Source organism: Pristiophorus japonicus, chromosome 13 (assembly GCF_044704955.1).
Source record: "Pristiophorus japonicus isolate sPriJap1 chromosome 13, sPriJap1.hap1, whole genome shotgun sequence".
Taxonomy (NCBI): Eukaryota; Metazoa; Chordata; class Chondrichthyes; family Pristiophoridae; genus Pristiophorus; species Pristiophorus japonicus.
In genome coordinates this window covers 134,511,004-134,524,696 of record NC_091989.1, presented here as the reverse complement: position 1 = coordinate 134,524,696, position 13,693 = coordinate 134,511,004, and the positions used below count along the sequence as shown (strand labels likewise).

At 42.3% G+C, this 13,693-nt stretch overlaps 1 protein-coding gene across 3 annotated transcripts in view; it reads left to right on the top strand.

Moving 5' to 3' along the window:
* adcy7 (adenylate cyclase 7) overlaps nt 1-13,693 on the top strand; it is a 223,251-nt gene that overhangs the window by 204,317 nt on the left and 5,241 nt on the right. The window contains exons 19-25 of one of the 3 annotated variants that reach the window (XM_070898024.1): nt 295-464; nt 1,999-2,089; nt 2,179-2,337; nt 4,042-4,188; nt 4,293-4,400; nt 6,424-6,538; nt 6,950-7,074. In XM_070898024.1, the coding sequence (XP_070754125.1) occupies nt 295-464; nt 1,999-2,089; nt 2,179-2,337; nt 4,042-4,188; nt 4,293-4,400; nt 6,424-6,538; nt 6,950-7,074 (915 nt within the window). Of the gene's footprint in view, nt 1-294; nt 465-1,998; nt 2,090-2,178; nt 2,338-4,041; nt 4,189-4,292; nt 4,401-4,495; nt 6,539-6,949; nt 7,075-13,693 lie in introns of those variants that run through there. The other 2 variants (XM_070898025.1, XM_070898026.1) reach the window with 2 other exon arrangements.

Sequence of the window (13,693 nt, the reverse complement as noted above, 5' to 3'; positions counted from 1 at the left end):
GCTATATCTGTTCTGAATCTATCCCATTTAGCACGGTGATAGTGCCACACAACACAATGAAAGGTATCTTTGGTGAAGACGGGAGTTTGTTTCCACAACTGTGTTGGGTGGTTCATTTCTGATGTGTTGATATCAACAGGAGCAGTAGAGAACTGATGCATAACTACATTGCAAATCCATTGTTAGTTGAAATTTGTTTAATTTAATGCATTATCTGAATCATTGATCATTTAATAAGAAGTTAACAGAAAACTGTTGTGAGTATTCTAATTCTTTTACATTTGTTTTTGGTAGTATTACGTATGCTGTTGTATTCTGGGACTCATCACCTGCTCAGTCTTCCTCAGAGTTAGCTTTGAGCTCAAAGCATGCCTATTAATTATTGCCTGTGTGGTTTATAACATCATTCTCCTAGAGACCTATGCTCCTTTGTTTGATGCCTACAAGGTTTTTCTGTACAGCAGGTATGATTTAACTAATGGGAAATTTTAATCGTCTGATAATGTGCATGTGTTGTCACTGATAACTGACTCCCTGAGAAATTTGCTTTTATCATTGCCGCTTCTGTCCACAGGCAACCATGTCATCAGCTGGCAGCAAGCCCTCAGATTGGGGGTATAATATTAATTAGCATCCTGTGTGTGGAGATCTTTCTAAAATTTGTCCAGCAATATAAAAACATTTAGAAAAATTTGCCTAGGCCAAATGAAAGGATACAATCCTTCAGTTATATTATATTGTCGTCTTTTTCTTCTATATTTAACTTTTGTCTTCTGTTTGAGAATCATTCCCTAGACAAATGGGGAAGCATCTGACTTGTGCTTCATGCCTCTTTAATGCCAATCTGAAGCATGTATGGAATGGGGTTATTTGGTGCATTAATACAAAAGCAAAATACTGCGGATGCTGGAAACTGAAATAAAAACAGAAAATGCTAGAAATCTCAGCAGGTCGGGCAGCATCTGTGGAGAAAAGTAGAGTTAACGTTTCAGGTCGATAACTCTTCATCACCGACCTGAAACATTAACTCTCTTTTTCTCTCCACAGATGCTGCCTGACCCGCTGAGATTTCCAGCATTTTCTGTTTTTATTTGGTGCATTGTTGGGCTAAACATCACAACTGTGAGAACTATATAACCAAACACCTATTTGCATAAAGCAGCTTGTAAATAATTCATTTCAGTTGCTCTATTAACAAAAAAAATCTGATACTTTTGTGCACAATTTTTATTTTCACAATTTGTGTTTATTATTTTTCAATATTCACTCCTCTTTGGTGTCGCGCTACCATATACTAATTCTTGGCCAAACTGGTGGGCGGGCTGCTACCAATGGTTCTCTACAAATTTACTACAGGTTTGAGACAGCAGCTGTCTTTCTGTAGTCTTAAAAAAAGAACGTTCCTTTCCCCATAGGAATGTACCTGGCTTTTGTCCCGTGCCTTGCCCCAGTTGTGAGATTTGGACTATTCTGTGCAGGGGGCAACAGGTGCAAAGATTGTGTTCCTAGAGCATTATTTATTGTGCTCTTTACCCTCTGCTGCTCACAGTATACGCTGAGGATTTCTAAAATCAAACCTAATCAATAACTCATGTGATACAGATAGAGCCTTTGTTGTGCCACTCTGCACTATGGGGATCAGGACTCAAAGAAAACCACAATCTCACCAAATTAAGAAAATTGGTATGCCTGTGCATTCCTAGTCTGAAGAAGATCTGCGGCGATACCAGTATTTTGTGTGCCAGTCAACCTATCACAGTTAGAGATACTTGATTTCTGAGCACTTGTAAAATGAGGTTTGTCATTTGGCTCATGTTGTATAAGTTATGTAATATAGATTATTGTAAATATATGCAATATCATTTTGCTTGTATTTACTGTATGTTGGTGATACCTTTATCGAATAGTCACGAGTATATTTATTACTCCTGAATTTAAATCATAACAATATTTCATTAATTAGGAGCAACTAATTCTGTGATTTTCATTTTTCAACAGTAGGAAACCAACTCCCATGAAAAACCCAAAGGTTATGGGTAGCTTTTACCTCCTTCTGTTTGGATTCACTCTGCTGTTTTTAACAAAACAGGTAAAAGAAATGTTACAGTTCTGAAATATGTAACTTTTTCCTATACTTAAATTACTGGCAGGCAAATGTAGTCTTTTTTTTATTTGCAGAATGAATATTATTGTAGACTAGACTTCCTATGGAAGAATAAATTTAAAAAAGAGAGGGAAGAAATCGAGACAATGGAGAACCTTAATCGTCTTTTATTGGAAAATGTGTTGCCAGGACATGTCGCTGCACACTTCATTGGTGAAAATAAAAAGAATGAGGTATGGATTCCTTGCACGGAACAGTATTTGCCAATAATAATCATTGCCCAGCACTGCTACATGAAGATCAAAATGATGAATAATGTATGTGAAGGAGTGTTTAATTGTTGGCAGTAATACATTTTGTTGCAGAAATCATTCAAATACATACTTACAGTTCAATCAAGGGTTAGTTATCTCTGGAACAAGCAAAGTATTTCTCCTGTGATAAGTGCCAGATTAATCTTTCACGTGTAAAAGTTTTGATCTATCTCACTGAAATATCATCTGTTCCTTTAAAGATAACTTTATCTTATCCAGCAAGATACTGTAAGTGCTAGTATCAAACTGGTACCATCTTGGGAGTAATAAAGACAGATTTTGTCTGAAAAGTTAACTTGACTTTCTTTACAAGATATTAACAGGCCTACCATATATTTTCAGCATTTTGTACAGAGTTCCACTTTTGTCATTTTTAAACACAAGAACATAAGAAATAGGAGCAGGAGTAGGCCATTTGGCCCCTCGAGCCTGTTCCGCCATTTAATAAGATCATGGCTGATCTGGTCTTGGGCTCAACTCCACTTCCCTAACCACTCCCTATAACCCTCACTCCCTTATCGTTTAAAAATCTGTCTATCTCCACCTTAAATATGTTCAATAACCCAGCCTCCACAGCTCTCGGGCAGAGAATTCCACAGATTTACAACCTCTGAGAGAAGAAATTCCTTCTCATCTCAGTTTTAAATGGGCGACCCCTTATTCTGAAACTATGCCCCCTAGTTCTAGATTCCTCTTTGCATCTACCTTGTCGAGCCCCCTCAGAATCTTATATGTTTCAATAAGATCACCTCTCATTCTTCTAAACTCCAATGAGTATAGGCCCAACCTAATCAACCTTTCCTCATAAGTCAACCCCTTCATCTCAGGAATCAACCTAGTGAACCTTCTCTGAACTGCCTCCAATGCAAGTATATCCTTCCTTAAATAAGGAGACCAAAACTGTACGCAGTACTCTAGGTGTGGCCTCACCAATACCCTGTACAGTTGTAGTAGGACTTACCTGCTTTTATACTCCATCCCCTTTGCAATAACGGCCAACATTCCATTTGCCTTCCTGATTACCTGCTGTATCTGCATACTAACTTTTTGTGTTTTATGCACAAGGACCCCCAGGTCCCTCTGTACTGCAGCCTTTTGTAATTTATCTCCATTTAAGTAATAATTTGCTTTTTTATTTTTCCTGCCAAAGTGGATAACTTCACACTTTCCCACATTATACTCCATTTGCCAAATTTTTGCCCACTCACTTAGCCTGTCTAGATCTCTCTGCAGATTTTTTGTGTCCTCCTCACAACTTGCTTTCCCACCTATCTTTGTATCATCAGCAAACTTGGCTACATTACACTCGGTCCCTTCATCCAAGTCATTAATATAGATTGTAAATAGTTGAAGCCCCAGCACCGATCCCTCTGGCACCCCACTTGTTACCGTTTGCCAACTGGAAAATGACCCAATTATCCCGACTCTGTTTTCTATTAGTAAGCCACTGAGTCCTATACTGCTACAACCCACCATGAATCATGAGAGATGGGGAAGAGGAGATAACTGGAAAAAAAAAATCTAGGCTGTTTAATACGTATAGACATGTCGACTACTATTAAAGCTTCTCTAAAATGTGTTTTTATTGATGCGAGGAAACCTATTTTTGATTTTCTTGTGCAGGATTTGTATCATCAGTCTTACGACTGTGTTTGTATCATGTTCGCATCAGTTCCTGATTTTAAAGAATTTTACACAGAATGCGATGTAAACAAAGAAGGACTCGAGTGCCTGAGACTATTAAATGAAATAATAGCAGACTTTGACGAGGTAATTTTTTTAGCAAGATTTTTACTGGAGTTTAAACATTTTGCGATCGTTATATGTTTATCTGTATTTTTTCAAATTCACAACATTTTACATTTCTTTTGCAGCTTTTGTCAAAACCGAAGTTCAGTGGTGTTGAAAAGATAAAAACTATTGGGAGCACCTACATGGCTGCTGCAGGTCTTAGTATCGGCACAGGTCATGAAAATAAACAGGTAACCCCAAGTAGCTCTGACATTACCAGCATAGTCTTTTTCTCTTGAGAGCATGCAACAATTAATTATTAAACTATTTGTTTCAATCCTTTGAGGTGCTTAATGGTTTGTTTGCTATTTGATCTATATTTACACATGGGGAACAAATATAGGCCCTGAACTTGGTGAACTCACCGCCTGCTGCCGCTGACTGCCGCAATGATAGCAACAGCAGTAAATGCTAAGTACTAATTTTATCTTTACTATATTTAAAATATTCTACAGTTAATCCTTTTAAGTGAAGTAGCCTCAATATAAACACTATGGCCTAGAAATTCGATATCGGTAAAAACTTGCCAGTGCCACTACAGGCCGGTCGGTGTTAAAAGCTGCCAGAAATGATGGCGTTGGCAGGACCAGTAAATTGGCACTGGTGACAAATCAACATTACTTCCACTTTAAACTTACTGTGCAATGCCATTTTGGTGGTGTTAGTCCTGGCAGGAGGCTTCAATGTAGCACGGTTGTAGCGTCATTGCAGCAAGAATAGCCTTTTGTTTCATTTCAGAAAGCAGTTCGGTCCCTTAAAGGGACTTCTGAAATGAAAAAAATAAAAATCATGTAAAAATAGACAGGTTTTGCCCTTACAGCTCAACTGCCTTCTGATTTACATTACGAAGAATTCCCGAATGGGAGTCTTCAGATCTTAAAACTATAACCGCACCTAAAAAATGCTAAAAGTTCTTCAGCACTAACAGCAAGGAAGGGGCTCGCATGCAGCACTCTAGCTTTATGCAGAGGGTCAACACTGCAAGACAGGTCCTGTACCCACAGGGGCCAGGGATTCTTCCAGAAAGAAGGATGTGGGAACAGATCACCGACACTGTCACTGCCAGCAACGTTGCCCCTACGACCTGGCTCCAGTACCCAACGAAGCTTCAAATGGCACCACTAGCCTCATGCACTTCTCAATGCACTACTCCCCCCCAATCACTCACCTATTAACAGTCTGTACCAAACATGAAGCACACCTCCCATTCTTAGCTTCACCTCACCCACTTGGAGGAGATGATGCTGGCCATCCTTGGCAGGGGCTTGGCTGAGCCCTTGGCCAGTGGTGGGGCTGAAAGGATACAAGATGCTGGCATCCTCATAATTTATCCTCCTTCTCGCATGCACCTCCCCTCACCACAACTCCACCTTTGTGCCTTCCTCATTTCACACACTAAAGAAATGCAGCCTTCCCAGCCAGTGGTCGACCAAGAAAAGGGAAAGGAAAGTGAAGAAGAAACACTGTCACTCAACTTCACGCTCCCAGCCATCAGCTCCTCAAGATCGACTAGCAAGGCGATTTGCAGTGTTCCCCACTGGAAGTCAGCAGCCTTCCATCAGCCATGCTGCAGCCACTGGGGTAGCACTGCATGACATCAGTAGGATAAGCAAAGGCGCACACAAGACAGTCACTAAGGGAATGCTTAAGGGTGATGAGTTGGTTTAATGATGTCATATCGGATGGATTGATGTATAAAGTTGGATTGGAATGTTTGCTTTGTGGTGGTTTTTATTTCAGCATTGTGACCAATACGACGCTGTGATGGTCAATAGCGGAGGGAAGCGAAGATATGGGACTAATGTTGAAAGGGGAATTGGTGTTGTGGTCACTGGTACCGCAGGTGGATGATTCCATCCTGGATATCCTTACCCCGGAAGGGGCTGTTTGGGGCGTCTTCCTCTTCTGCGTCTTCCTGCACTTCAAAAGTATTTCTTTCTCTTAACTGTTTCAGATGTTTTGATGTGATAGTATAGTATAAAAATGTAAGAATTAGTTTATTGAAGGAATAAAACCACATTTTATATTGCCTCCTGCTTCACTATCACTGTTTTTACATTTGCAGCCAAGATTAGCAACACGTGCTAGGGTACAATAATTTGAAACATTTGATCTTTTTTTTTTACAAGTACTCACTACCTCTGTGTTCCGTGGTTGAACTTTAGCTTATTCTTTTGCATGTTTAATAGTACTATTGCTTTATTGTTTTGACAGGATAGTGAAAAGCCCTGTGCTCACATTGGCATCATGGTGGAGTTTGCCACTGCGTTAATCAGTAAACTGGATGGCATCAACAGACATTCTTTCAATAATTTCAAGCTGCGTGTTGGTAAGTTATATTCTATAATTCTGGCAAGCATTAAAAAACTCTTAATTACTTTAGTAAGCACAACTAACTATGTTAGCCACAGAAAGATTTGAACATTGCCATCTTACACAGTCAGTGCCAACAGAAGCCGATGTTTGGGACCAACAAAATAAAAAGAAATATACTTTTGTTCTTCTCCATATCTACAATATCTTTATATTAGTGGCAGCATAATCCAACTGCTTATTACCCATTGAGGAAATGCCTTATAGGAGGACTATATCATTGCAATTCAATATCCACAATAATTATCCAGATTTTAAAACTACTATATCATAAATTATAAATCATGTACTTCCTGCATCCAGTATAAACTCAAATTGTATGCCTTTGTCTGACCATTTACTTAGTATGCATTTCTGTTGTGTACAGGCATAAACCACGGACCTGTGATTGCTGGTGTCATTGGAGCACAGAAGCCTCAGTACGATATATGGGGGAATGCAGTTAATGTTGCCAGCAGAATGGAAAGTACTGGTGAACTTGGCAAAATCCAGGTAAAAATTTCCTGGTTTCCTTGTAAACCTGATTAGGAATATATTTACAGTATTGTGTAAAATTTAAAAGATATTTGGGCATTAACTAGAAAACAGTATCTTCCCGGAGTACCCAGTAAACTTGTGGTAATTATACTCTAAACTCGGAACTCCTGCACGGCAAGCGAGCCCCAGGCGGGCAGAAGAAACGTTTCAAGGACACCCTCAAAGCCTCCTTGATAAAGTGCAACATCCCCACCGCCACCTGGGAGTCCCTGACCAAAGATCGCCCTATGTGGAGGAAGAGCATCTGGGAGGGCGCTGAGCATCTTGAGTCTCGTCGCCGAGAGCATGCAGAAAACAAGTGCAGGCAGTGGAAGGAGCGTGCAGTAAACCAGACTTCCCACCCACCCTTTCCTCCAACGACTGTCTGTCCCACCTGTGACAGAGACACTAATTCCCGTATTGGACTGTAGTCACCTGAGAACTCACTTTTAGAGTGGAAGCGAGTCTTCCACTCTAAAGTCTGGTTCACTGAATGCTCCTTCCGCTGCCTGCACTCGTTTTCTGCATGCTCCCGGCGACGAGACTCAAGATGCTCAGCGCCCTCCCAGATGCTCTTCCTCCACTTAGGGCGATTTCGAGGGACTGCCTATGATGATGATGATGTGGAAAGAAATTCACTTCTGCATCCAATCTTTGGACACACCAACAGCTTCACACTGGGGGAGGGATATTCACCTGTCCTGTGTGTGGGAAGGGATTCACTCAGTCATCCCACCTGCTGACACACCAGCAAGTTCACAAGTGCCTGCAGGGGGTTCGATTATAGCATTGATCACATCCTTTGTTTGTTTGTGCTGATGTTAATAACCCCTATATTTTGTGACTGGAAGGATGTTTCCAATGGAGTTCTGCAGGGCTCAGTACTAGGTCTCTTGCTTTTTGTGATATACAGCAATGATATAGACCTGAATATAGGGGGTATGATTAAGAAGTTTGCAGATGATACTAAAATCGGCTGTGTGGTTGATAATGAAGAAGAAAACTGTGGACTGCAGGAAGATATCAATCAACTGGTCAGAACAGTGGCAAATGGAATTTAATCCAGAGAAGTGTGAGGGCTAACAAGGAAAGGGAATACACATTAAATGGTAGGACACTGAGAAGTGTAGAGGAACAAAGGGACCTTGGAGTGCAGGTCCACAGATCCCTGAAGGTAGCAGGCCAGGTGGTTAAGAAGGCATTCAGAATGCTTGCCTTTATTAACTGAGGCATAGAATACAAGAGCAGGGTGGTTGAACTGTATAAAACACTGGTTAGGTCACAGCTGGAGTACTGCGTGCAGTTCTGGTTACCGCATTACAGGAAGGACGTGATTGCACTGGAGAGGGTACAGAGGCAATTGATGAGGATGTTGCCGAGAGTGGTGAATCTAAGTTATGAGGACAGATTGGATAGGCTGGATTTGTTTTCTTTGGAACAGAGGAGGCTGAGGGGAGACCTCATTGAGGTGTATAAAATTATGAGGGGCTTAGCTATAATGGATAGAAAGGGCCTATTTCCCTTAGCAGAGGGGTCAACAACCAGAGGGCATAAATTTAAATTAATTGGTAGAAGGTTTAGAGGGAATTTGAGGGGAAATGTCTTCACGCAGAGGGTTGTGGGGGTCTGGAACTCAATGCCTGAAAGGGTGGTCGAGGCAGAAACACTCACCACATTTAAAAAGTATTTGGATGTGCACCTGAAGTGCTGTGACCTGCAGGGTTACGGACCTAGAGCTGGAAAGTGGGATTAGGCTAGACAGCTCTTTGTTGGCCGGCGCGGACACAATGGGTCAAAATGGCCTCGTACTGTGCTGTACGTTTCTATGATTCTATTAACATAAAGACATAATTCAATGTTACGTTTAGGTTCCTGTAAAAGCTGTTAAATCATTGAGTTTGAATTTGACTGGCTCAGATCACTATTTTTATATATTTCACTTTGGGGGGGAAGAACAGTTGATTAATAACTTGAAATCACTAGTTTGTTTTGAAAATTGTAGTGATGGTAGGACTGTTCCTGAATACTATTTGAACACAGTATATACCTTTATCAATTTTGGTTATGATAAGCTGTGCTTGAAATGAAAGTTGTTGGGGGAAAAATTTGTGTTCGCCGGCAAAGTTGCTAGTGTCACCGGCAACTGCAGTTAATGGCTGCTGGAAATGGCAGCAATGCTAAGCGAGTGAAATTGGTCTGGGGAGGGGGGGGAGGGGCTTGCGGGAGGCATGGAGACAGGTGGCACAGAGTTTGCCTTCTGTGCAATGGCGTTCTGGTGGCTGGAGGGTTCTGGTATGAAATTCCTGTTCAGGTCCGGCTTTGGTGCTTCCCACAGCCTCTGTGAGCAAAGCTGTTGAGCTCGCAAGGAATTGTGGGTAATGAAGAGGTCAGAGAATTAAAGGGGCCATGGACACTGAAGCAATACAAAATAAAATGCAGTGAATCAATACATTTTTCAGTCCTTTCTGCCTTTTAAGAAATATTCAATATTTAAAAGAAGTTCCAAATGTGAATATTCAGCAGTTAAAGCTGAATTAATTTCCTAACCTCAACAATTGGGAAAACTGCCTCAGCACCAATACAAATGGCTCTGCAAGCCAGGGAAGGGGCACCAAGGGTCTCATTGCAAGCCAGGGAAGGGGCACCGAGGGTCTCATGCACAGCACTCCAGCTTTATGCAGAGGGTCCACAGTGCAAGACTGGCCTTCTACCCACAGGGGTCAGGAGGTTCTGCAGAAATAACAATGTGGGAGTACATCACTAAGGCCAACAGTGTTGCTCCTACCACCTGGCTCCAGTGCCCAAAGAAGTTTCAGGACCTTGGGTCAAGGTCAGTGAATGCATCTTCCCGTCTCCTACCAACTGCACCACTAGCCTCACACACTGCTCAGTGCACAACCCCCAATCACTCACGAACCAACAACCTGCACCAATGATGAGGCACACCTCCCATTCCTAGCATCACCTCACCCCCTTGGAGGAGACGCTGCAGGCCATTCTTGGCAGAGGCATGGCTGAGCCCGTGGCCACCAGTGGGGCTGAAAGGATAAAGATGTGGGTATCCTCGTACGTTATCCTCCTTCTGGCATACACCGCTTGCATTCCTGCCCTCCTGTCAGTACAACTCCACCCTTGTGCCTTCCTCATTTCACACACCCAGGAAATGCAGGCTATCCAACCAGTGGGTTAACAAGATGAGACAGCCTGCCCAACCAGTGGGACCACAGGCGGATGATTCCATCCTAGATATTCTGGTCACAAAGGGGCTGTCTGGGGTGCATCCTTCTGTCTGATTCTTCCTCTTCTGCATTATCCGCATCCCTCTGCAAGCGGATGCTATAAATGTGAAATGGCAGCATAAGATGCTGGAAATAGTCAGTTGGTCAGACAGCATGTTGACCCGAGATGTGAACTCTCTTTTTCTCTCCACGGAGGTTGTGTGACCTGCTGAATATTCACAGCATGTTCTGTCTTCTGAAAGGCCTTCACTTACCATCCAAGTCTTTGCAAGTATCCAGCAGCACTCCCTACACACTTTAAAAAAAATCTTTTCACATCTATTGCAGCAAGCCGCCACTTCAATAAAGTAAAAAAAACAGTTCAAACTCTTAAATTCAAGCTTACCTCAATGATGTATGTGTCCCTTTAAGAGCTGCAGACATCACCTCTGTCAATCTGCTTACACAGCAAGTTAACCTGGCATGCTTAGAACCCAGCGCTGAATTCAATGTTAGGATTGAAGTTGGTGTTGGTGATTAATGTCACCATGCTGCCATTTTTTTTCCGGGTGCTGCCAGTTACCGGCAACACAAAGGGGGAGAGAAATATGGCAGCTGCCACGGGACCCGCCACCAGCTGGAATAAGAATGGCTGCCGCCATTTTATCACCATTTCATGGTGCTACGGAATGGCAGTAATACATACATTTCTAGCCTTTTATCTTTATTAAAAAAATCAACTTTGGGAAGTTCAGTACTGGAAAACTATAACAATTTATACACCTTATACAGCCAGGTAGAAAGATTTGAAGATTGATTATAAAAGGACGTTGAACACAAATTAAGTCCTTTAGGCTTGTTTGGATGTTGCTGGGAATGGAACAATGATGGTCACAATTTGAGGAAATACAAAAATAGGCAAATTGAGTTGAGTTGCAAACTGTTGTTTTACCAAGTAGATCATCAGTGCAGTTTTCACAGCACAGTGTTGCTGCTTATTCAGTGAAAATGGCCCTGCAAACCATTAAATAACCATTCCATTTTAATTATAGTTGGGAGACATCAAAACCCCAATGGGAGCTGATGCATAAAACTATCATCAACAATAACACATAGCTGAATCATATATCTGATGAAAGAAAGAAACAGATGCGTTTGTATAGCGCTTTTCACGACCACCGGACGTCTCAATGCACTTTACAGCCAATTAAGTACTTTTGGCGTATAGTCACTGTTGTACCTGTTGTGGCAGCCAATTTGCGCACTGCAAGCTCCCACAAACAGCAATGTGATAATTAACCTGTTTTAATGATGTCAATTGAGGGATAAATATTGGCCAGGACACTGGGGATAACTCCCCTTGCTCTTCTTTGAAATAGTGCCATGAGATCTTTTACGTCCACCTGAGAGCAGCCGGGACCTTGGTTCACGTCTAATCTGAAAGACAGCACCTCCGACAGTGCAGCACTTCCTCAGCACTGCACTGGAGTGTCTGCCTAAATTTATGTGCTCAAGTTCCTGGAGTGGGACTTGAACCCACAACCTTCTGACTCGGGGACTAGTGTGCTACCCACTGAGCCACAGCTGATGCTATATTAGAAAATAAAACTAAATGATTTTAGAAAGTGATTGTCTTTTCTTGTTCGGAGTCTGGGGCAACTGTCCAATAAGGGAAGTATTCAAAGATGACAAATTACTTGTGTAATTTGTAGTCTTGTCACCACTGAATAGAAACATAGAAACATAGAAAATAGGTGCAGGAGCAGGCCATTCAGCCCTTCTAGCCTGCACCGCCATTCAATGAGTTCATGGCTGAACATGCAACTTCAGTACCCCCTTCCTGCTTTCACGCCATACCCCTTGATCCCCCGAGTAGTAAGGACTTCATCTAACTCCCTTTTGAATATATTTAGTGAATTGGCCTCAACTACTTTCTGTGGTAGAGAATTCCACAGGTTCACCACTCTCTGGGTGAAGAAGTTTCTCCTTATCTCGGTCCTAAATGGCTTACCCCTTATCCTTAGACTGTGACCTCTGGTTCTGGACTTCCCCAACATTGGGAACATTCTTCCTGCATCCAACCTGTCCAAACCCATCAGAATTTTAAACGTTTCTATGAGGTCCCCTCTCACTCTTCTGAACTCCAGTGAATACAAGCCCAGTTGATCCAGTCTTTCTTGATAGGTCAGTCCCACCATCCCGGGAATCAGTCTGGTGAATCTTCACTGCACTCCCTCAATAACAAGAATGTCCTTCCTCAAGTTAGGAGACCAAAACTGTACACAATACTCCAGTTGTGGCCTCACCAAGGCCCTGTACAACTGTAGCAACACCTCCCTGCCCCTGTACTCAAATCCCCTCGCTATGAAGGCCAACATGCCATTTGCTTTCTTAACCGCCTGCTGTACCTGCATGCCAACCTTTAATGACTGATGTACCATGACACCCAGGTCTCGTTGCACCTTCCCTTTTCCTAATCTGTCACCATTCAGATAATAGTCTGTCTCTCTGTTTTTACCACCAAAGTGGATAACCTCACATTTATTCACATTATACTTCATCTGCCACGCATTTGCCCACTCACCAAACCTATCCAAGTCACTCTGCAGCCTCATAGCATCCTCCTCGCAGCTCACACTGCCACCCAACTTAGTGTCATCCGCAAATTTGGAGATACTACATTTAATCCCCTCGTCTAAATCATTAATGTACAATGTAAACAACTGGGGCCCCAGCACAGAACCCTGCGGTACCCCACTAGTCACAGCCTGCTATTCCGAAAAGTACCCATTTACTCCTACTCTGCTTCCTGTCTGACAACCAGTTCTCAATCCACGTCAGCACACTACCCCCAATCCCATGTGCTTTAACTTTGCACATTAATCTCCTGTGTGGGACCTTGTCGAAAGCCTTCTGAAAGTCCAAATATACCACATCAACTGGTACTCCTTTGTCCACTTTATTGGAAACATCCTCAAAAAATTCCAGAAGATTTGTCAAGCATGATCTCCCTTTCACAAATCCATGCTGACTTGGACCTATCATGTCACCATTTTCCAAATGCGCTGCTATGACATCCTTAATAATTGATTCCATCATTTTACCCATTACTGAGGTCAGGCTGACCGGTCTATAATTCCCTGCTTTCTCTCTCCCTCCTTTTTTAAAAAGTGGGGTTACATTGGCTACCCTCCACTCGATAGGAACTGATCCAGAGTCAATGGAATGTTGGAAAATGACTGTCAATGCATCCGCTATTTCCAAGGCCCTGGGGATTTATCGGCCTTCAATCCCATCAATTTCCCCAACACAATTTCCCAACTAATAAGGATTTCCCTCAGTTCCTCCTCCTTACTAGACCCTCTGACCACTTTTAT